The 23,676-nt window shown below is 42.0% G+C and overlaps 1 protein-coding gene and 1 long non-coding RNA gene across 4 annotated transcripts in view; one reads left to right on the top strand and one right to left on the bottom strand.

Moving 5' to 3' along the window:
- Positions 1 to 664: 664 nt before the first annotated feature.
- Positions 665 to 5,006, bottom strand: LOC128410634 (uncharacterized). Its single transcript, XR_008329563.1, has 3 exons — positions 4,651 to 5,006; positions 2,458 to 2,550; positions 665 to 794 (listed from the first exon to the last, which is right to left on the bottom strand). It is a non-coding gene; the product is annotated as an uncharacterized LOC128410634 (long non-coding RNA).
- Positions 5,007 to 5,112: 106 nt separating this feature from the next.
- FSIP1 (fibrous sheath interacting protein 1) overlaps positions 5,113 to 23,676 on the top strand; it is a 95,997-nt gene continuing 77,433 nt past the window's right edge. For all 3 annotated transcript variants that reach the window (XM_053382119.1, XM_053382110.1, XM_053382100.1), the window contains exons 1-10: positions 5,113 to 5,230; positions 6,661 to 6,792; positions 9,097 to 9,259; positions 11,290 to 11,391; positions 13,423 to 13,601; positions 14,677 to 14,770; positions 17,774 to 17,872; positions 19,282 to 19,382; positions 21,204 to 21,314; positions 22,110 to 22,274. In XM_053382119.1, the coding sequence (XP_053238094.1) occupies positions 6,667 to 6,792; positions 9,097 to 9,259; positions 11,290 to 11,391; positions 13,423 to 13,601; positions 14,677 to 14,770; positions 17,774 to 17,872; positions 19,282 to 19,382; positions 21,204 to 21,314; positions 22,110 to 22,274 (1,140 nt within the window). In that variant the 5' untranslated portion in view covers positions 5,113 to 5,230; positions 6,661 to 6,666. The remainder of the gene's footprint in view (positions 5,231 to 6,660; positions 6,793 to 9,096; positions 9,260 to 11,289; positions 11,392 to 13,422; positions 13,602 to 14,676; positions 14,771 to 17,773; positions 17,873 to 19,281; positions 19,383 to 21,203; positions 21,315 to 22,109; positions 22,275 to 23,676) is intronic.

Raw genomic sequence — 23,676 nt, 5'->3', positions numbered from 1 at the left:
AGGTTCATTTTCGAAGCCCAGGATTATGAGGGAAACATCCTCTCTCAAATAGCAGCTTAAAGCTTCAGGAGCTGGATTCAGTGTAGTATTTTACATTACAAAGGGCAGCATATAAGCTAAGGGTGCAATTGGATACAACCCAAAACATGCTTAAAATTAAGGACAGAAAAACTGGTCTTAACTGGTTGTTCCTTTTAAAGCTGATGGAATCCTAAATGTTGATAAGGCTAAACCAGGTGAATTAACTTGGAATAAACTACCGAATTGGCCCGAATATAAGCCACACTCGAATATAAGCCGCACCTTTAAAATTGGAGGGGGGGGAGGAAAAAAGAAAAAATACCCAAATACAGTGGTACCTCTGTTTACGTACTTAATTCGTTCCGGAGGTCTGTTCTTAACCTGAAACTGTTCTTAACCTGAGGTACCACTTTAGCTAATGGGGCCTCCTGCCGCCACCGCGCCGCCACCGCACGATTTCTGTTCTCATCCTGAAGCAAAGTTCTTAACCCGAGGTAATATTTCTGGGTTAGGGGAGTCTGTAACCTGAAGCATCTGTAACCTGAGGTACCACTTTATAAGCCACTTACTTTCCTTGCTGCTCCTGGCTGCATACTGGGTGGGGGGAGCTGCGCTGCGTTGCCAGTGGCCTTTCCCCTTCCTCGCTCTCCCTTCCCGGCCTTGGGTGAGAGGATGGGACTGCGTGTGGGGTGGGCATCGCTACGCTACGCTCCTGGCGCTGTTTGCCCCGAGCTCCTTGCTGCATACTGTAAGGTTGCGAATATAAGCTGCACCTATATATAGTGGAGCCGGAAACAACAATACAAGTCTTGCCAAGATATTCATAGGAATAAAAGCGATATGACCACACACTCCCGAGGTGAGAATTGAGTGCCCCTCACAACTATATAGAACAGAGGCGAATAACTGGTGTCTAATTGTTTCCAAGGAAAGAGCATAAGAACAGCAGAGTGGATTGCAACTGGTTTTTAATATCAGCAGAAGATTAGCATTAATTATTTCCAATTTACTCTAATTGGCCTCATATTTTGAAATGGCTTCAAAGAGTTCTAGCTCAAAAATGTATTTAGTTAAAGCAGAAACAGGCTTGATTTTGTATAAAAACAGTATTGTCAGCCAACATCAAAAGTTCATGCTGGCTCTCATGCCAGCAGGGCTCTTTAATTTAGCTTGCTTTACCAGAACAGACTACAGAGCCAGCAGGAGAGAGATAAGCTGCAACAAGTCCAGAAAGTTTACATCATATTTTGGTTTGCATCACTATCCAGCTGTATAGGATTCTGCATGAGCACTGGCAGATATGCAAGATCATCTTTGCTTCTAATAATAATAATAATAATAATAATAATAAATTTTATTTATATCCCGCCCTCCCCAGCCGAAGCCGGGCTCAGGGCGGCTAACAACAATCAAATAATCAAACAATCAAATAAACCAACATTCTAATAATATTTCATTATAAAAATTAATTAAAATCAAGTTAATGGCAACCATTAAGCAAAACTCTGTGCAGGTTGCCAGAGGAGGGAGTCAGGCTGCGCCCTGACCAAAGGCCTGGTGGAACAACTCTGTCTTGCAGGCCCTGCGGAAAGATGTCAAGTCCCGCAGGGCCCTAGTCTCTTCTGACAGAGCGTGTCATGCTCTAGGTTGCATGATTACCTTTGCAGACGGACACTTGCTCCTTGTTGAGAATCCCCAGAGACTGACGAGCCCAGCAGGTCTGTTCTGATATAAGAGAGCCTTATTAAACCCATTTCATCAACTATTAGAACAGCACTCTGGCTAGTGGCAATTCTTGCCTGTCTCTGTGTGGAACAAGCAGCAATAAAAAATAATAAATGTGCTCATGAGTTGCAGAGAGCTCTCAGAGGTTTTCATGTCAGCTTGTTAGGAAACGACTTTACAAGCAGCTCCACTTACACAGATTGCAGTATGGTGATCCCCAACAGTGTGTGGGAGCCAAGTAATAGGAGCCTGAATGGTGTGCCTATAGGAACTGATGTTCTCAAATTCAATAAAACTGACTGGGAACAAAAATGCATGTAAGTGTAAAGTTGCCCAGAAAGTCCAGCATGGTTACATTTCATTTCAAAAGAGAGAAAATGGGGGCATTAGTTAAATCAGGGGTGGGGAACCTCCGGCCTATGGGTGAGTCTTGGTCTGTCTTGAGGTCCAATTGTCCTTCAAGGCCACTTCTCACAAACCATGCCTACCCATCAATTAGCTAACATCACTGGGGGAAAATGTGCTGGCAAAGCAGACCCCTGCAGAGAGCAGAACTGGACCCTCCATTTATCAGCTGGTGAGCAGAGAGTTCAATCCTGCTCGGTGCTACTCAGCATGTTCCCTACAGGAAACACGGTGGCAAAAGAGACCTCTCCCCACCCCACCCCACCCCCCATGGGTCATTTCTGAGAGCTGGATGGGACCACCCACCTATCAGTCACCTGACATCATCATGATGACAGAGGGTCAGCTTGCAGGGTGGTGGGAGCGAAAGATCAAAGAGGACAAAAAGCTTCCCCATTCCTAAAGTAAAAGGAAAGGCTAGAAGGATCAAACACATTGGGGGGGTTGTTACTTAAAACCACAATAATAGAAGTTCACCTAAAATTAGGAAACATACCAAGAGAATGCCAGGATGGTTAAGCAGCAGAATCAAGGAAGCTATAAAAACTAGAAGGCTTCCTTTAAATAAGTGGAAGTCTTACCCAAATGAGGAGAGCAGAAAGGAGGAAAGTATTATGGAAAAGCAAGTTTAAGCTGCTGTGAGAAAGAAGAATTTGAGGAGCAGGAGCAGATCATAAAAAAAAATGGATTGTGTTTAATACGGAACCAGATTGACAAATGTCCTGAAAATGATGGAATGGTCCATTGGCAGCCCAGAAGCTTCCTAACTTTTCTGCAGCCCCCACACAAGGAGATGTCGGCCAGCCGAGAGATAAAGATGGATAGCAGAACTGTCTTTAGCCCAGCAAGTACTGCTCTTGGGCTACCTTTTCAGTCCTGAGGCTAAACTCCTAATACTGTCTTGCAGAGCAACAGGAAGTGGTCCAACCTCACAGCCTGCTACAGTGGAAAGAAAGAAGCTGCAGAGGTCTCTGGACCATCCTCCCATTTCATACAGGTCAGTAAGCTGACCCACAAGGCATGCAACAATGCACGCCAAGACAATGTTTTTGACCTCACAAGCAGGTGGTTAGAAATGGCGCCTCACATGGTGCTCTGCGGCTTGCAAAGAACAGCTTCTTACCCTCCAGGCTGTCCCTCCTGAAATATTTAAGAGTATGCCATGTGAAGGATAGTGCTGGGAAGGAAGGCTGAGAGTGGTGCTATCTAGCCAAAATCAATGCAGCTCTTTGGGTTCTCTCCCAGCTGGCTGGTGCTACTTGCAGCTCAGAGTGACAGCTCAAGTGGCTTCAGTGATATATCAGAACAACGTGGTGTAGTGGTTAGAGTCAGACTAGGACCCGGAAGACCAGACTTCAAATTTCCACTTAACCATGAAATGCACTGGGTGACCTTGGGCAAATCACCACCTCTAACTACCTGACAGGGTTGTTGTTATGATAAAATGTGGAGCAGGAAAACCATGTGCATCATCTTGAGCTGCTTGGTGGAAAGGTGTGATATAAATGTAATAATAAATCCTCTTATTTAGTGTTGGGAAGGGTCTTCACCTTGGGGCTATACCTTGCTTGCCAATGCTCATGGGAGAGCAGCGATGTCAAGGGTGGGGCAGTGTTCTGTTGATAAGCAGCTTGGCTGAGAATAAGCAAACCTCCCCCCAGCTTCCATCCCGAGGCTGAAGACACTGGTTCATGTTCAGAGATCCCTCACCTACAGTGGCTGCACGCAGTCAGACATCCCCACCCCAATAACTGTAGAGCTCAATGCTGATTTTGGCTCCATGATGTAGTCCGTTTCCTTTGCCAGCAGCTGTCAATGAAGTGGCAGATTCAAGGGGGAATTATTAAATTATTAGTAGGGGTGGGGATGCTTGCCAGAGGAATACCAGTTTAGAATTCCCAGCCTATAAACATGTTAGTACATCCTAAACAGGAAGCATGCCTGCTCAGACCCTTTTAGCTTAATGGGTAATATACTGAAAGTCAGACAACGCCATCTTCTGGATGAAATATTATATATATATATTTATCAAAGAGCAATTACCATATCACTCTGATGTGCATTGTAGTCATAAATGCATGTTTTAACACGGGGTTGTTTCTTCTTTAATTTCTTTATTGAACCAGATCTAGTCTCACAAATATACAGTAACGGCAGAATGGAATGAGAGACTAGTGGATTTCAACCTCTGAATCTTTTCTCTCTCCCCACCTCAACCGCAGTGTGGTGTAGTGGTTAGAATGTTGGACTAGGACCTGGGAGACCAGGGTTCAAATGCCCACTTCAGCCATGAAGCTCCTTGGGTGGTGAGTTTGGGCCAATCACTATCTCTCAGCTTAATTTACACCACAGGGTTGTTGTGGGGGTTCATTGGAGAGAACCCGTCTTGTTCTCAGCAATAACGGCGCGCACGTGTAAGGAAATTAAAACTGTCCAATACAATGCAGCCCTGGATCTTTCTACTCAAGAGTAACCCTCGCTGAGCTCAATGGTATCTACTGCCAAATAAGTGCGCACAGGACTGCAGCATTTCAAGCATACGCCACACGAACTACCTATTGCACCTGCAAGAATAAATTAAACAAAAGAAACTGCTTGGTGTGCATTGGATTGCAGTCTTAAACGGAAGCAGCAGTTTTCGGCAAATAGCTAGGTACCCTGATCCTGGCTGAAGATTATCCTCAAACTTAAAGGTAAGGGCTGCTGAAACATGCTTCGGCAGCACATGTGAGCTATACGGACGCGCCTGAGTGCAGGAGCCAGAATCGAGGACATTCAGGTTAGTTCATAATATGTAAGATCAGGCGCATCTCCAGGCTCCGCAGCCACGCGTTCTTTTAACGGTTTTAGAACGTCGCTAAAGGGCTTCAACGGGCATTTCCCAGGTACGCATGCTCAGCAGCACTCCGAGAAGGCGCAGGGCTCATTTCCGCCCTTAGTGTCTACCTTATTTCCGGGTTCTGCTCTTCGAATGGGTTGCCATAGCAATTGAGAAGCGTATCGTCTTCATGGCTGTTTGTTTACAGAGGCGTTTTGCTCGCTCCGCCCGCTGGAGCGCTCTGCAGAGAACCTGCGCGGGGTGAGTTAATGCAGGGCGAAGTTTGCAGATTATGGCCATGTTGTTGTTGTTGTTTATTATTACTTAGAGGGGGCAAGTTAACATTTCCCGACCAACATAATAATAATAATAAATAAATAAAATTAAATAAATAAATAAATAAATAATTTTATTTATATCCGGGCCGGGCCCAGGGCGACCAACACCAAACACAAACCACAACAAAACGCAATAGAAAAAAAACAAAAACAGTTAACCAAAATACGGCCCAAAACACAGCCCAAAACACAGCTTAAAATGCAGCCTCATTTTAGTGTGATTGGTCAGTCAGTTAAGTATTTCTATTGTTTTACTTGACTGGGGGGAGCTGGTCCTCTTTGGCTACGGCCATAATCACTGTACTAATTTGTGTATGGGATCATGCCATTAACTAACACCCCACTGTTTCCATATGGTCGTGGAACTATAGTGCTCTTTGGGTTCTCTTAATGAGATTTAGGGCAATGGGGAGAAGTGCACAAGCTCTGCCCATCACTGTGCTGATCCCCCTCTATGAGCTGAAGGTTGAACATGTAAAATCAGAATCCTCCTGTACGTTCAGAGACTTACGGTGCATTTTGGAACCATAACTTTCCAGAATATTAAAATGAACAGCCTCCAAGAATACAAAAGGCTTCCGTGGGAAATGATACATAATGAATTGGAAAAAAGATGTTTAAAAGTACTTTCCCAAAAAACCCAGAGTTCTTTCTGTTGTATGCAACAACTGCATACATATGGCCCGTGGTTTGTTAGCCCCAAAATGGAAAATGAGCGAGGTCCCAACCAAAGAAGAGTGGCAATGTGAGTTGACAGAATATGCGCAGCTTCCAGATTTAACATATAAAATAAGAGAACAAGAAGAACATATGTTTAGAGAAGATTGGAAAACGTTTATTGAATATATGGGAAATAACTGTACAGCTGAAGACGCTGGCAGCATTAGGATAAATTCAGCAGTGTAAATAAGTTATGATGGATGTAATAATGGAATACTGAATAGTATAGTTTCTGTAAACTATGCAGGGATTTATGATATGTAAAATGAACCATGGAAAGAGAAGGAAAGTCACTGATATCTTATGGATCTAAAAATGAGTACTTTAAATTGTAAAACAGAAAATTTAATAAAAATTACATAAAAACAAAACAAAAGGCTTCCTACTTCACAAGTTTGCCCTCCTGCTCATGAAGGATGGCAAGAACAGTGACAGGAGGCAGAACTAGCCTGTGTATCCTTGCTGGCCTTCCTCATGTCTTTACCTAAGTCATATCAAGAATATCCAAAGAGGGGTGCTGTTTCCATCAAATATACGCTGTGTGGAAAATGTGGAAGAGAACGGCAGGTTGATGAATATCAAATTAATTTAATACATGCCATATAATGCGCTCCCTTTATCTGCTTATTTCAGTTTTTAATGGATATTACAAGGGGAAGCCTGGATGACATTTCAAGGCCAGCATCTAGCTCAAGAATTAATCATGGGAGCAAAGTTTTAAGCACATCCTTAGAGATTTTAACACCAGCGCCAAGCCTGCCTAAGGTAACTATTATGTCCACTGTTTTTCTTGCTCTTTCTTCTACAGTGTTTTCAAGTTTTTGTCAGAGATGCTGTTAATGTTTATAATTATAGTAACATTAGTGAGGTACAGTCCTTGAGAAACCTGTATTTAGTATAGTGGTACCTCGGATGCGGGTGGCGCTGTGGGTAAAACCTCAGTGCCTAGGACTTGCTGATCGTAAGGTCGGCAGTTCGAATCCCCGCGGCGGGGTGAGCTCCTGTCGTTCGGTCCCAGCGCCTGCCCACCTAGCAGTTTGAAAGCACCCCTAAGTGCAAGTAGATAAATAGGTACCGCTTTATAGCGGGAAGGTAAACGGCGTTTCTGTGTGCGGCACTGGTGCTGGCTCGCCAGTTGCAGCTTCGCCACGCTGGCCACATGACCCGGAAGTGTCTTCGGACGGCACCGGCTCCCGGCCTCTTGAGCAAGATGAGCGCGCAACCCTAGAGTCGGTCACGACTGGCCCATATGGGCAGGGGTACCTTTACCTTTACTTACCTCGGGTTAAGTACTTAATTCATTCCGGAGGTCCGTTCTTAACCTGAAACTGTTCTTAACCTGAAGCACCACTTTAGCTAATGGGGCCTCCTGCTGCCGCCGCGCCGCCGGAGCACGATTTCTGTTCTCATCCTGAAGCAAAGTTCTTAACCCAAAGTACTATTTTTGGGTTAGCGGAGTCTGTAACCTGAAGCATATGTAACCTGAAGCATATGTAACTCGAGGTACCACTGTACTTATATTTTATGTTTTCATAATAAAGTGTATTTCCAGTTGGATCCATCCCTCAAATCCTCTTTCATGGTAGAGACTCTGATTCATCGGAGGATCCTGTTGGAGGAATGGGACAGGTGAATTTTGCCAATTCCTGTCCCCACCCCAGTCTCCAGTGCCACACCCCACACTGTTCTAGAGGGCCCCCCAACCACCTGGAGTAACTATTCAGGGGGAAGAAGGAATTGGCAAAAGTGCCCCCCTCCTCTGCCTGTGGTGTATCCCATATTTGTTTCAAAATAGGCATCTGCACAAATGATTAGGTTCCACCCATGTTTTGAAACAATTCATTTATTAAATGAATTTTGTGTGTGTGTGTGTGTATAAATCATACTTTGAAGGAGGGACATGTGTCTTGATACTCTTCTAGTTTTTTGCTCTCATTCACTACCTGTCCCCCTCTCCCCCTCCTTTATTTCTCTTTCTTTTTGCTTTGTTTAAAACAACCTGGGGAAATAAGGCCATAAACATTTTGCTAGACTGCCTGTGCACTGATACATACTGTGATATGTGGCATAAAATAAAGAGAGAGCCAACCACTGTAAAGCTTATTTGTTTGGTCACTTGGAGGTGATTCTTTGCACTGGCAACTAAATACACTGGTACCTAGGGATGCGAATGGGATCCGTTCCGGAGCCCCGTTCGCATCCAGAAGCAAACGTAACTAGCAATGGCACGTCTGTGCGCGCGCGTCGCTTTTCGACGCTTCTGCGCATGCGCGTGACGTCATTTTGAACATCTGCTCATGCGCGAGCAGCGAAACACGGAAGAAATGCACTCCTTACTTCCAGGTTGCCACAGAGCACAACTCGAAGGTGCTCAACCTGAAGCAACTTCAACCTGAGGTATGACTGTAAGTGACTATTCCCAAGCCTTTTTTTTAAAAAAAATAATACAGTAGTTTATAAATATTTGCAATGTACCGTATTTTTCGCCCCATGGGGCACACCGGCCCATAGGACGCACCTAGTTTTTGGGGAGGGAAATAAAGGGGAAAAAAATTATTTCCCCCCCAGGTGCGGGGCTGGGGCGGGGGAAGCCCGAGCTTCCCCCGACCCCAGCCCCCAGAACAGGCTGCTATCCGCAAGCCGTGGGAGAGCTGCGCGAATCCCGAAGCTTGGGGTGTGCTGAGCTCAGCGTGCCCCAAGCTTCTGGGTGCAGGCAAGCTCTTCGCTAGCCGCAGGAGATCTGCGCGAAGTCGTGCAGCTCTCCCACGGCTAGCGGATAGCTTCCTGAAGCCTGGAGAGCGAGAGGGGTCGGTGCGCACCGACCCCCCTCACTCTCCAGGCTTCAGCGAAAGCCTGCATTCGCCCCATAGGATGCACATACATTTCCCCTTCATTTTTGGAGGGGGAAAAGTGCGTCCTATAGGGCGAAAAATACGGTATTATCAGATCTTTAGATTTCATCTGAAATTACATTAAAAAGGAAATTTTATCTATGATTCCAAATGATAATAAGGAGAAATAGTGACCAATGTGCTTGTAGCAAATTTCTATTTCTGCAATCATTTCTAGGTTGCTTTTTATAATGAACACAAAGAACACGAGTCAAAAGAAAATTATGATGAAAATAGAGAGGAATATGGAACCAAAAAAATGAGAACCTCGGACGTCATATCTGAAGAAAAGATGAATAGTAGTTACCAGCTGGTAATACAGAATACAAATCAGGTAAAAGGTATGAAATTTAGTATGTGTACAGTGCTTGTTTACATACAAGTAAGTTCAATGGCATTTGTTATTTTATTTATTTCATAAAATTTATACACCGCATGATTGTAAAAAAGAAAAGAAAAAGCCACCCTCAAAGCAGTTTACAAAATGGTGTTCTGTGGGACCTATTCCTTAGAGTGTGTGTTAGGGTTGCCACCTTGGTTTTCTAGGGGAAAACTCAATATTAAAGTTACAGAACTATGTAAATATTCTTCTCTTAGCTTTATAGAAGCTCAGTTGAGAAATTCTCTGAATGTGGATAAAAAAGAAGGGTTAAATATATTTGAGAGCAGAATTTTGCACTTTGACCTGCTTCTGCTGCTTCAGATATGACTCAAGTATTGTACAAATTAATCAAATCACAAGAGGCAGACATATTATTTGCACAATGAAGAGACACCCAGAATAACCTCCCCTTTTCTTGCTCTTCTATTTCAAACCCTCAGTATGCTTTTAGACTTGGGGCCAATTCACACAATCAAATAAACTGTTATTAATTAAGTGATAAAGTCCTGTCCTTGAAAAGTCACTTGAGCTTAATGGATACTGCACATGATAAAAGATTTCCACAAAAGTTTATCTGAGTTAATGTAATAGTTGGTCCCCTGGGGCGGGGGAAACAGGAAGTTTTGCTGAGAAAGTGCTCAGCTATTAAATGAGTCTATGAAACCTAGATCCAATCAGAACTAGAGCAGTACATAAGGGAGGATGTGTGATGAAATCTTGCAGCTTCAAATATAATAGAAAGAGGGATGATATAAAAAGGCAGGTGAACAGCAAGGGAGAAATAGCAGGCTGGGTGAACAATGACTGCTGGATGACCCTCCCCCCAAAAAATTATTTCATAGAATCATAGAGTTGGAAGGGTTATCTAGTCCAACCCCCTGCAATGCAGGAATATCAACTAAAGCATCCATGACAGATGGCCATCCAGCCTCGGATTTAAAACCTCCAAAGAAGGAGAGTCCACAACCCCCCGAGAAAGTCCATTCCACTGTTGAACAGCTCTTACTGTCAGAAAATTCTTCCAGATGCTTAGTTGTAATCTCCTTTCGTGTAAAATATTTGTTTTACAGCATAAGCTCCTGGGATTAGAGCCCTATTTTATATTAAATTTTGTCACGAATATCAGTGAAATTCAAAATACTGGGCAAAAGTGCAGTGAATGTTGGAACTGATTGAGACATACAGTCACTAGTTTTGTGCACACTCCCCCAAATTGCACCCTCTGTTCAAAAGTTGCTGCGTAGAGGGGGTGATCCTAAGGGGCGGAGGGTGTAGAGGGTTTTCCTGTCCTGCCTAGCACTCCCTTCTGCCTGATGCACAGCCCCCTAACAGCCATAGATCACTCTGGGCCAGCCAACCTGACCTGTAACTATCTGTGGCTGTCTGAACCTGACTCATCCAATACCTGAGTCCCTCCATATGGGTCCAGTTTGGCTTGGGACTCTGCCAGATCTGGTATACAGCCCTAGCTTGGATAGTTTCTGTAATGGAATATTTTAATAATAATTTGTGCACCAAGCTCCAGAGGGTTTGGTGCTCAAACTAATGCCTCTTCTTCACTGGAAATGTATTGCTTGTTTCCTAACATGATTGTGCAGTAGGCCTTTAATTGCTGCATCACAGACAGAAATGAAATAAATGATTATGTCATCACCATAGTATATTCATGCCGGAGAAGCTTTGCCTGTTAAATTTCTGCCTGTCCCGCACCCATTTAGATAACATGTTGTGCCAGAAAAGGGTGGCAACAACACTTTCCTGTGAGCTACAAAATATATTAATATAATATGGTGAGGTAGTTAACAACCAGTATGTAAGTAGTACTGTTAAAAGTTGTTTAAAGCCACACAGATATTTGGCAGAACTTGACAGAACTCCATATACTTGTGTACTGTTCCAAGTTGTTTCTTAGTTTGTAGTAATGATGATTTCACTGTTGGTTCAAATCTAAAGGTGCTGCTAATTTCATGCATGACTTCTGTTTTTCAGAATATTCCTCAAGTTCAGCAGATTCTGAAGATGACTGGGCTGAAAACAGATGGTCTTGTAGCAGCAGTGCTCCTCAGAATGAACCAGCTAGATTAGCAAAAGGTATTCCCAACGTTTCGCCTGCAATTGAACCTGGAGAAGACATGCTGTTGTGCATGACGTTGTTTATCCAGTGTCACAAATAAGTAGATAGTGGATAAAGAGAACTTAGGGCGACTTTTTTATTTCCATATCAAGCAAATAGTAATTCTGGGGAATTTGTGGTTGGAACACAACTACCTTCATCCCTGTCCATTGGCCACATTGGCCAGGGCTGATGGGAGTTGGGAGTCCAACAAGATCTGGAGGGCCACAGGTTCCCAACCCCCTATTATAATGATTTATTTTTGTAGAACAACATCTAATGTTGCCAACTTTGTCAGCCTCTACTGCTATGCTTGGGACGCGGGTGGCGCTGTGGGTAAAAGCCTCAGCGCCTAGGGCTTGCTGATTGAAAGGTCGGCGGTTCGAATCCCCGCGGCGGGGTGCGCTCCCGTTGCTCGGTCCCAGCGCCTGCCAACCTAGCAGTTCGAAAGCACCCCCAGGTGCAAGTAGATAAATAGAGACCGCTTACTGGCGGGAAGGTAAACGGCGTTTCCGTGTGCTGCGCTGGCTCGCCAGATGCAGCTTTGTCACGCTGGCCACGTGACCCAGAAGTGTCTTCGGACAGCACTGGCCCCTGGCCTCTTAAGTGAGATGGGCGCACAACCCCAGAGTCTGTCAAGACTGGCCCGTACGGGCAGGTGTACCTTTACCTTTACCTTTACCTTTTACTGCTATGCTTTCAGAAACCGGATGCACAGGAATTTAGAAAGTGAATGGGGATACGATGGTGGGGAGAAAGTATAAAATTTCTTCTTGTCAAACTGCTGTGAGAGGCAGAAGATCAAGGCTAGCAAAAGTGTTAGCAACCCTACATAGAGACTAAAGTCTAGATTTTCGTTCTGTTCAGGCATTTGTTATCATAGTTCATGGGTAGGCAAACTAAGGCCCGGGGGCTGGATCTGGCCCAATTGCCTGCGGACAGTCCGGGAATCAGCGTGTTTTTACATGAGTAGAATGCATTTTATTAAAAATGCATCTCTGGGTTAGTTGTGGGGCATAGGAATTCGTTCACCCCCCCAAAAAAAATATAGTCCAGCCCCCCACAAGGTCTGAAGTATAGTGGACCGGCCCCCTGCTGGAAAAGTTTGTTGACCCCTGTACATAGTTAAAGAAACATTGGGGGCGGGGTGTGTGGAGAGATAGTGGGCACAAGTCTGTTAGCTCCACCATACTTTTCCATTTCCCTCTATGACCTCAAGGGTGACTTCATGGCAAAACCTGTATTCCCGGAGGCTTCTACACAAAATTGTAAAGACCTTAAAGCTGTTTACATCAAGCATATATCGAAAACTCCTGTTGCTGTGTTTTCACTGTTCTAAATAAGGATAGGGAGGATTTTGGGTTGCTCCCCAATTTGTAGCAACAGACCTTGCCTGAATCAGAATGTATACATACAGATTAGATCGATCTCAGGTTTTCAAACCTTTCTGAGTGTGATTTGCTAGTCCTTCTTTTTTAAAAATGAGATGGTCTAATGGTTCTTTTTTCTTTAAAAACAAAACAAAAGTTTAACAGCAGCTTATAAAATGTGGTCCTTAATGAAGAAATAGAAGGAAAATTAATATCTCATACGGGAAACGTATTGGATACAAATGCCAACTCCTTTTAGCAGAAACAAAAGCTAATAAATTTATAACTACGATTGAAAGTCTGTTAGTGGTTTTTCTAATTGGATTGTAATTTGGTTTGTGATAATGTGGCTATTATTGGATTTGTATTAAAATTAATAAAAATTATTGTAAAAAAAGAAAATAAGAAAATGTGGTACTTAAAGCACTTGTTCAAAACTTTTGAATTAAAAGCCCCTAGAAGTGGCAGTATAATACAGGTGAATTGTACAGAGAAAAAGATAGCACCTTCCATCTAACTATGGGGCAGATATCTTTTTTTCTGCCCTGTTACCAGAGATCTCTGCTTTTAATATGTAGTTTGAAATGCTTCTTGAAATGGAATTTATAAGAATTATTGTTAATATGATTAATTTTTAAGTGACAGTCAGTTCTGCATCCCTGCACGACTCCAAGGAGAAAGATGTAGATCCTCGCATCCTGAAAGCTATAAAGAAGATGGAAAGGTTGGACCAGATATTGGCCAACAAACAATCTCAAGAAAGGGCAATTAAAAAACAAGGCAGGGAAATGAGAACTAAACTGTGGGAAGATTTTCAGGTTAGAAATAACTGTAATAATTTTGACATATGCACTTTGAAATAACTTTGTTAGTATATTCAGAATTGTTTATGAGTGTTTATAGTTTCATTTTTAATTTAATTTAATGTAATTGTTGCATGTTATATCTCTTATCGTGTGAACAAATATCTATCACAAAGCAACCATGTTAAATAGTTTAAAGATGAAAATGAATAAAAACTGTTTCAAAAAAATATTTCAGGTTAGAAACATACAATTTAAGTTCAAAATTCTTCTGTGAGCAAACATTTACATAAACTAGCATGATTTAAAACGATGCATTTCACTCAAATTCAAGTTACTCTTGTCTTAAGAAAATCAGATGCTGACCTTATATGGGAGAACTGTTCAAGTCTTTATTGATCTTATGACAAGTGCTAGCCTGATGCAGTATTCACAAAGCATGTGCTACTCCAGGGGTAGGCAGCCTAAGGCCCGGGGCTGGATGCAGCCCAATCGCCGCCTCAATCCAGCCCGCGAGTGGTCCAGGAATCAGCATGTTTTTACATGAGTAGAATGTGTCCTTTTATTTAAAATGCATCTCTGGGTTATTTGTGGGGCATAGGAATTCGTTCATTCCCCCCCCAAAAAAAAATATAGTCCGGCCCACGGCTGAAAAAGGTTGCTGACCCCTGTGCTACTCGGTACTTAGTCATACCTTTAAAACAGTGTTACTAACACGCATTTCGGAGATCAGTGGTGGCCAGGGTTTACCAGGTGGAGCTGCAGAGCCACCCTCTCAACCCTGGTGTCACTGCAGCTGGATGGGGCAGGTCGGGGTGAGGTCAGGGCTGTGTGGATGCACTGACATGAGCATTCAGTTTGACTTAGCCAGTGCATCTGCACAACCCCAACCCGTCCCATCCCTGCTCTGCCCCAGCCCCACCATGGTCATCTGCAGAGATGAGAGTGTTGGGAGACTGGCTATTCCTCACTATACTGTCACTCTCATAGGCAAGAAAGTTGCCACAGCTGTGGGATCTTCTGGTCTGCCTTTTCTCTGGAATGCAGTATTATAAACATAAATATATATTTATTTATTGTCCACATACAGTCTATGACATCTCGTAGTTCTTCCGGGGTTACCGAAGAAGCAGAAAACACCAGCAGATTTTTAGCTTTGACCACACCGTCACCGGAAATGCCTGGTAAGTGTCAAATCAGATAATAATAATAATAATAATAATAATAATAATAATAATTTATTATTATTTATTATTTATACCCCGCCCATCTGGCTGAGTTTCCCCAGCCACTCTGGGCGGCTTCCAATCAAGTGTTAAAAACAGTACAGCATTAATGTTAACCATGTTGTTCTCTGCTTTAATAGTGTCACTATTGTTTAGGCAACGTATGTAGATAAAAATTAGGCAGGCCTTGCCTGCAGGCTTCTAGCTTAACAAATCCACATGTGACATACTTGTACGTAAACTTTTTGAATTACATTTAAGACCTCATGTGTGGTGCTTAAAATTGGTGCAAACCCACCAAGTTACCATCAGGTGGCAGTATTTGACAATGGAACATGCTTGCTGAATCTTTCATCATTATTATTTTTTTTTTAAAGTAAGGAGGGATGGTTTGCCCAGGTGCTAAAACTGAAGAACTCCACCCCCCCTTTTTACTTTACAAAGGTACCTTTTGCTGTAGAGATCATGTTGCTCATTGATACTGGCCAACAGAACTATGCATAGTTTAAATAGTTTAGGATCCTCCTTGCCCAAGGCATTTGTACTGCATATCTACAGTCAGGCCCATTCTGTCTGAATTTTGCAAAATAGCTTAATTTACTTGAAAATAAAGGTTGGAATGTAATACACTAATTAGCTCTCGAAGAGGTTAGCATTTAATCAGTCTTGGCACTATGAAAGGTGAGCTTCTGAAATTAATTTTGCAGTTGACTGTCCACTAGGCAAAGGGACTATAGGGAAATGCAGAAAGTACAGAGGCAGTGATAATTTCCCAATTAACAGTGGTAATTCAAAACAGTAGTCTTTAAGGTGCCACATGACTTTGTTGTTTTTGCTGCAACAGACTAACATGGCAATCAAATATATTTCAGTCTTTCTGAAATATCCTGTGCATCTGCAGTGCCTGAATTAAAATAAGAGACTGTATTGTATAGTCTACTTGACTAAAAGGCACTCTATCTACTCTAGCTGGCTTGTATTATTCATGTCATTGTCTGTCTTGTGGTTCTTGCTCTGCATGTTCTGTAGAGTTGCCAGAGAAGGGCTGTTATTTCAACACGTTTACATTATAGTTTCTGGCTGATTCTTGGCTGACATTTGAGAGCTTTATGAGCACTAGCTAGTTTCAGACAATGAAAAGATAAATTTCTTCACCGAACTGTTCTGACAGCATTTGTGGGTAAATAATCAAACTGGCTCTGTGCAAAGAGAATGACATAGTGAAATGGTTGCGTTGCTGCTACTCCATTTATTCAGCTGGTTCCCTTAATACACATATACAGTGGTACCTTGGTTTAAGAACAGCTTAGTTTATGAACAACTTGGATTAAGAACGCTGCAAACCTGGAAGTAGGTGTTTTAGTTTGTGAACTTTGCTTTGGAATAAGAACATGTTTTGCTTCCTGTTGAGTGTGTTCCATTTGTAAATTGAGTCCCCCGCAGCTAAGGGAAAGCACGCCTTGGTTTAAGAACACTTTGGTTTAAGAACAGACTTCCGGAACGGATTAAGTTCGTAAACCAAGGTACCACTGTATTGTGCTACTGCTCAGTCTACTGTAAATGTAGGTGAGGATACCCATTTCACCAAATGCAAGTTTGTTCATGGGTCCATTCATGGGCGTAGCCAGGATTTTTATTAGGGGGGCAGGCCTTTGTTGTGGGGGTCAGGTATTTTGTTAGGAGGGGCAGAACCTCAGTTAGCAATGTACAGTACAACCTTGACTTACCACCGCCCCTATTCGCGAACAATCCGACTCGCGACCACAGCAAACCTGGTAGCAAATACTGGGTTTGCCGTGATTCATGCATGTGCAGAAGCGGCTTCTGCCGACTGCACATGCGCAAAAGTGGCTGCACCGTCTGCACATGCACAGAACAGCGCTGCCATCGAATGTGCATGCGCAGAATGGCGCTTCTCCCAGCGACCCAGATCGACTCACAAACAGACCTCTGGAACGGATTCTGTACGTGAGTAGAGGTTCCACTGTATTTTTATTGATTGGGAGGGGCAGCTGCCTTTCCCTGCCCCCCCCCCAGCTATGGGTCCTATGGGTCCATTCTTGACACATCCGTTGCATTGTGTGACTTGACTCTTTATCCTGTGCCAATTGGGTAAAGGAATTGGTCTTTGTATCTCTTTGAACTTGCAATCTATATTTTTTCCACTGAATTTCTCTGTCTCCTTTTAAAAGAATTAGACTAAAAATTGTCTTGTCTCTTATTCATTGCTACTTAGTTTTGTGAAAATGTAATTTTACATGCCATAGGAATCATCCAAAAGGTACCTTCTCGCACTCCTGAATTAGCACTGCAACATTCCCTAACTAAAGCAGGCATATAGCACTAGTATGACCCTATGTGTCTGAACTGTTGGAAGTGGAAATACAGCCATTATGAGCATCTGGATAATATAACCATTGCTTGACTGTGCCGTTACTGTAAATATCTTTTAATCTATATGGCTCCCTTCCTTCAGTGAGCAAATGGGATGTTAGGGCATTTCCATATGTACTAGCTAACTATATCAGATCATAGCTGAAGGCGTAGAAATCTTCATATTTACAGAAAGTCATGCATAGCTCAAAGCACATGGCCAGCCTTTGAGAATGAGGAGTAGATAGAAGAAGTCATTTAATTATATTTCCAGGTTGTTCTGAAATGGTAATTTTAGGGAGTGGGAGAGGTGGCACAATGGCATTCCTTTCTGTGAAAACTAGATAATTGTATATTCTGTTGAGAGAAAGAAATGGTGCTCAGTCTCAGGGTAGGTGCCTCCTTGATCCCACACCACACTACCAGAACTACAATGCCAGTCATCAATAGGAAACTTTACAGGCTTCCATTCTTACAAATATTAAGTTGATATACTTGTCACAGGTACTGGTGAATATGGGACTGTTAATCTTTTTGTTTTGAAATGTAAATAATTATCAGTTATTTAATGCCACATTTTATTAACAGACTCGCCTGCTGCTGAAGAAGATGAAATGTTTGTTAGTGTATTTCACACGCAGATTCATCCAGAAAACTATGGGAATAATAGTAGACAAATGAAACAAGGTACAGGTTATATCAGTTTACTTTGTTCCATAGATCCAGTGACAATTCTGCCTTTTGCCTGGGGATACTGGTTTAGACATAATGGGTATTGTCCTGTTACAAGAATGATCCTGCATGCATCTTAGACTCAAGTGTTCCCATCTCTTCTCTACTCTTTTGTAGGTGTGAGGAGGTTAAACATGTCACTTTTGCTTTTGAACAGAAGACAGTTTCCTGTTAGGATGAACTTGGGGACCTGCGGTTGACAAACAAACCATTATAAACAAATGAAGATATAACACTCGAGTTAGAACTCTGGGCTGCAGAAAGCAGTCTACCTGGATATGTAGTGCAGTTTTGTATTTGTATCTCCTAAAGTTTTGAGGCAATTACTACATCGTATTTGTAATGCCTTTAACTACATTTCCTTCTGAATGATGAGGAAGGCAGTGCTATTAGAGTATTGAGTGCTTTGGCAAAAAGGCAATGTTTAAAGAAGTAAATATAAGTTTATAGCACATTCAGAAATATGTAGCATAATACAATTTTGCAGGTTTGAATTACTACATAATAAGTGTTTTCTTGTTGTGGGAAGTACAGTATATTTGAAGTATAGTGGCAGTCATTGTACTTAGCAGATCTATGCTAAAGGTAAAGGGACCCCTGACAATTAAGTCCAGTTGTGAAGGCCGAGGGAGCTGGCGTTTGTCCACTTCCGCAGACAGTTTTTGCAGGTCATGTGGCCAGCATGACTAAACCGCTTCTGGTGAAACCAGAGCAGCGCATGGTTTATGCTAAGGGAAGGACTATTCAAATAATGGGAGTAACTTCAGGCATAGATAGGATGAGACCAGTGGTTCCCAAAGTGGTGGGATTACCAATGGGGGCACTAAGAGACAAGGGGGTGGCAGGGGGCACTGGAGGTGTAAATGACTATCAGATAAATATCACCGGATCAAGTTCATTAGTTTTGTTGAATTAATTTTAAACTAAATAGTGTTAATTGGGTTTTGCATAAATGTGCAATTAAATTGTTACTGTTTTGAATTTTATCGTGTTATCTTCCTTAGTAAGTCGTGCAAACCACTATTCTAAGAAATGCTTTTTATAGGGTAGGATAGGAGGGGGCATTGGGGATAAGGAGGTGGTGATCCCAAAAAGTTTGAGAACTACTGGATTAGGCTATAGTTAGTTGCTTGAAAATTTTGTGCATGACTGTAACAAATGACTTTGAACTGAAATCCATCTAATTTTATTAGTGATATTTTTGAAAGGTTGCTGAAATTAATATAGTCTGAAATGAATAATACTGAATTATATTTGTGTACTGTAGATAGTGAAATGGTAAATTAGATGAATTGATTGTTTTTTAACTATTAATTTGCCCAGTTATACTTTTAGAATTTTTTTCTGAATTGCATGCTGTTTAGGTGACGATAAAACAAGAAGCTCAATAAAGAAAGTGGAAAAGATGACTAAGAAAAGTGAAACAAACAGTAAAAAAACTGATTTTGTTAAAAAGAACATAGAGGTATGTGTTAACAGTCTGCATGGCAAAGTACAGGATTAGAACTCTTTGTCAAGTCTCATCATGCTACTCATTTAGAAATTAATAATGGATGATTAACTTTGCTACAAAGGTTATCCTATATATAGCCTGCCTGAAGTTTTTAGGAAAAGGATGATAACTAGATTGTTGATAACTTCAGCTAAATCATGTATTGCTGGGAAAACATACTAGAATCTACTGAACTGGCATTTATGGAGCCCATGTTGTTTATTTTGTACTATCAGGCTCTTCTAATGCTATGCCTGTGGTTTTTTTCTGCTGTCAGGAAATGGAAAGACGACTTACGATTATTCTTATACCTAAAAGTTGTGAGTGGTATGATGGAAGATAGCCCTACGACAAGACTTGTATGGAATTTGTTCAGATCCTGGAACATCAGTTTCACATAAATTACATCGTGGGCAGTGCAGAGCCTATGGTCTAGTTATGTTTTAAAAAGAGCCTTGCTGGATCAAACCAAAACCTGCCTAGTCTAGCTTCCTGTTTCCCAAAGGGGCCAGCCAGATCATTTGAGGAAGCCTAGAAGCAGGGCAGTAGCCCTCTTGCTGTTGTTCCTCAGCAACTGATAATCAGATATATTGCCTTTGATTCTGGTAGTATCATATGGCTACTGTTACTAGAAGCTATTGATAGCCTTATCTTTCACTGATTTGTCTAATCACCTTTTCAAGCTGTCTAAGCTGGAGGTTCCACATGGATTTTGTAGTTTAACTATGTGCTGTGTTAAAATGTACTACTTGTCTCTCTGATTCTCCCGCCTTTCCATTTTATTGGATGGGAGAAGGAGAGAAAACTCTCTCTCTCTGCACCTTCTTCAATCCATGTCATCGTGGATCTGTGGTGTCATTAAGGGCTTAATTACACGAGATGGTAGTAGACTTATCCTTGAAGCCCTTGCCCTACCTCTCCCTTTCCTGTCCTATTGTGTCCATGGAGACATTTTCCCCCACAACTGTACTGCGGGACTAGGAATGATCCTGGATCAAAAGCAGCTCTGTGCATATGTTTGTGGGGAAGAGATCAGCAGATAAGGATTGGGTTGAATGGTCTCCACCCACATAACCCTTTGATCTGTCACTGGCTTGCTATAGTCATGTGTACTCTGGCCCTCGGCTACTGCCAGTGTGGTGTAGTGGTTAAGAGCGGTAGACTTGTAATCTGGTGAACCGGGTTTGCTTCCCGGCTCCTCCACATGCATCTGCTGGGTGACCTTGGGCCAGTCACACTTCTTGAAGTCTCTCAGCCCCACTCACCTCACAGAGTGTTTCTTGTGGGGAAGGAAGGGAAAGGAGAATGTTAGCCGCTTTGAGACTCCTTCGAGTAGTGATAAAGCGGGATATCAAATCCAAACTCTTCTTCTGCTTGTGCTGTGAATGGCATAGGTTGTTTGAGCATTGAGGTCAGCCATTATTTGTGCAAAGTTTTTCACCTCCTGATAAAATTATCTGAAACCCATTTCTCCTTTCAGGTGGATTTGTTGATACATATCCTTCTGTATCAAAAATGTTAAGATTTCAAAGTATTCTTCATAAGCCACCACATTTGTTATCATATACAGTATTGCACTGGGTGGCTTGCTAGCAGCAGCAGCTGGACTTTATTTTATTTTTAAAATTATTTTTATTTTATTTTATTTTCATTCGTAAGTGTAATAATAAAAATGGAAATATAAAATATGTAAACATAATAAAAGACTATAATACCATAATGGAGGTTAAAATCTCATCATTCCATCATCAGTCTTCAGTGGCTTCAGGCTTCCAAATTACTTTCTTTATTCAGCTGGCCAAGGATTCAGTTAACCAAGTAGTTATGCCAGAGGAAGATAAGAAGAGGCTGTCAGAATTGCTGAAAGATACTGAAGATGAGAGTAGTGAACTTCAAGTAACTCAGGTACACAGATATTCATCCAGGTTGATCCAAAACAGTAGTGTGTACTCTCCATTTCAGAGGATTAGTGCAGTGCTGGAATCTTCTTTGGTTTTCAGTGGAGTGGAACCTTGCATCTGTGTGGATGCTTATTGGTAACATGCAAGCACTACTGCTTTGCCCGAGTGTACACTGACATTTTCTGAGTACTGGGTAGTGAGAGTTAAATAGTGATTTGTTCGTTTGATTTTTTGCTACAAAAGTGGCTACAAGAAGAAAGTAATTTTCTTTATCTTACTTGTACATAAGTACCTAATAGTTTGGGATTTGTCTCCTCTTTGCTTTATAATGAAATTTAAAATAATTAGTATTTTCCCAAGCACTCTTAGGAATAAGAGCCTCTAGCCTGCCAGTAATCAGCATTCTTCTGGTGACCTTGCAAAACCGTTCTCAAAACTTGTGGACCTCTTATGGTTGGCCTGTTTGTCGGCACCCAAGCGGCGATGCAGCGTGCCTCTGAACAGGTGCAGAGTGCATCCCCTCCAACCCCATTGCTGCTGAGCAGTACCAGTACCTTCTTTCCCTAGAAAAAAAGCACTGCTCCATCCTTTATGCAAGTTATGTATAATCACTATTTTTATGAAAAGTTATGAGATGTTGCTTGATGAACTAAAATTTTAACATACGTGGTTTCCTATCAGATCTGCATTTATTTGTGCTGAGGAGAATCTGTTTCTCTTAAAAATAACATGGCAGGGTTTTTTCGGTCCTAGTTTATATGCCCAGATAGTGTGACTAATTCGTTATTCCTTTTTCTAGGAAGAAGCAACTACAATGCTAGCACCAGGTGAAGGTTACACACCTGAGCCATTGGAATACCATCACCTCACTGAAATCAATGCCAAACTCAAACTAGTAATCTCTGATGGAAATTTATCTGCAGATCAGAATTCCTGTTCAATAGTCTCTAAACAGATTTATCAGGTACAGTGCGACTTGGAATATACCTTTAAATGCTCAGTAGCCATTTTTTAACATGGGAATTTGGAGATGCTTTCATTCTAGTGAATTGCTTCCTGTTTTCCTTGAATCCCTGTCAGCTTATCCTTTTTGAGGCAATCTAAGATATATTGAACCCATTCCATTCCCAATTGGGACATGCAGTCAGACCCAGCTGTTTTCCGAATGTTTGTGAGACTCCCAAACCAATTCCATCCCACCCACTGTACTGAAACTCCTCTTGCTACCACCCGTCTATCTGCATATTCACCTTGCTGTTTGGGCTGAAGTGAAGGACGGATCTTTCTGCTCCTTCCCCAGTGCTGTTGTTTTACATTTCTCAGTTTTTCTGGCACCGTGGTCATTGCTGTAACTGAGGGGAGATACCTCTGTTCTGCTGCTGCTGCTGCTACTACTACAGCAAGGTCAGGAGAATGGTAAAGGCAGACCACTGAGTGAAAGGGAGGAGATTAAAATCTGAGCAGCAGAAGAATTCAAGAGGTTGAAATGCTTATCTCACAGCTGCTGAGGTTTGTGTTCTTATCATAGAAATTGTGACGGTTGGTGACATTTATTCTCAGTTCCTTGTACCAAACCTAGTATGAGCACAACTGCAGGCTTCCAGTAAGTTAGTTTTAGTTCACCTGAAGCTGTGCCTGTAGTGTTAAACAATGATTTAGCATTTTGTGTGAACCAGCAGTGCACTGGGTCATATTTGGAAACCAATGCTTAGCTCCCATGCCTATATTTCTCTCTGCAAGCTATTGAGCTCTGGAGCATCTATGCAATGTTTATGTAAAATTATGCTTTCTTTGTAATATAACAGAAAACTGTTTTGTGAAACCATCAAGGTCAGTAAGACTTCTGAGGGAGTATAAAATGAACAAAAGGTTAATGCAAACTTCTAGGGTGCTTGACTTTCACACACTATCATCATTTGGCAGAAAAACAGCAGAACAATAATCAAAGGAAGTTTCCTCATATTATTCTAATGTCTTGGAATAGGCCTGAAAGCAAGAGCCTAATTCTGCTGTGCTCCCAGGGAGCCTGTGGACCTCAAAGCTGTCACTGGCCCAGGACTGATTATTATCCTTCCTGGGCATTGAGCCAGATCAGTTTTATGGGAAAATGCCTTATTTTTGGAGAAACAGGAGACATTAGTTTAGAAGGCTAATTAAAGGAACACAGTTCAGAGTAGGCTTCAAATGTCAGAATAGGAGGTATTTGCAATAATGTGTTTAGGATTGTCAGAGCTGTAGTCCATCATAGTTTATGAGTGTGTTCATACCATTATGTGCAATCAAACTATATTTTTGCACAGTGAAATACAATGTTGTCATTAGATACATCAGTGCAAACTATGTTTTCTGGTGAAACAGGTAGGTTG

Source organism: Podarcis raffonei, chromosome 1 (assembly GCF_027172205.1).
Source record: "Podarcis raffonei isolate rPodRaf1 chromosome 1, rPodRaf1.pri, whole genome shotgun sequence".
NCBI lineage: Eukaryota > Metazoa > Chordata > Lepidosauria > Squamata > Lacertidae > Podarcis > Podarcis raffonei.
This window is presented reverse-complemented; position numbering and strand designations above follow the sequence as displayed.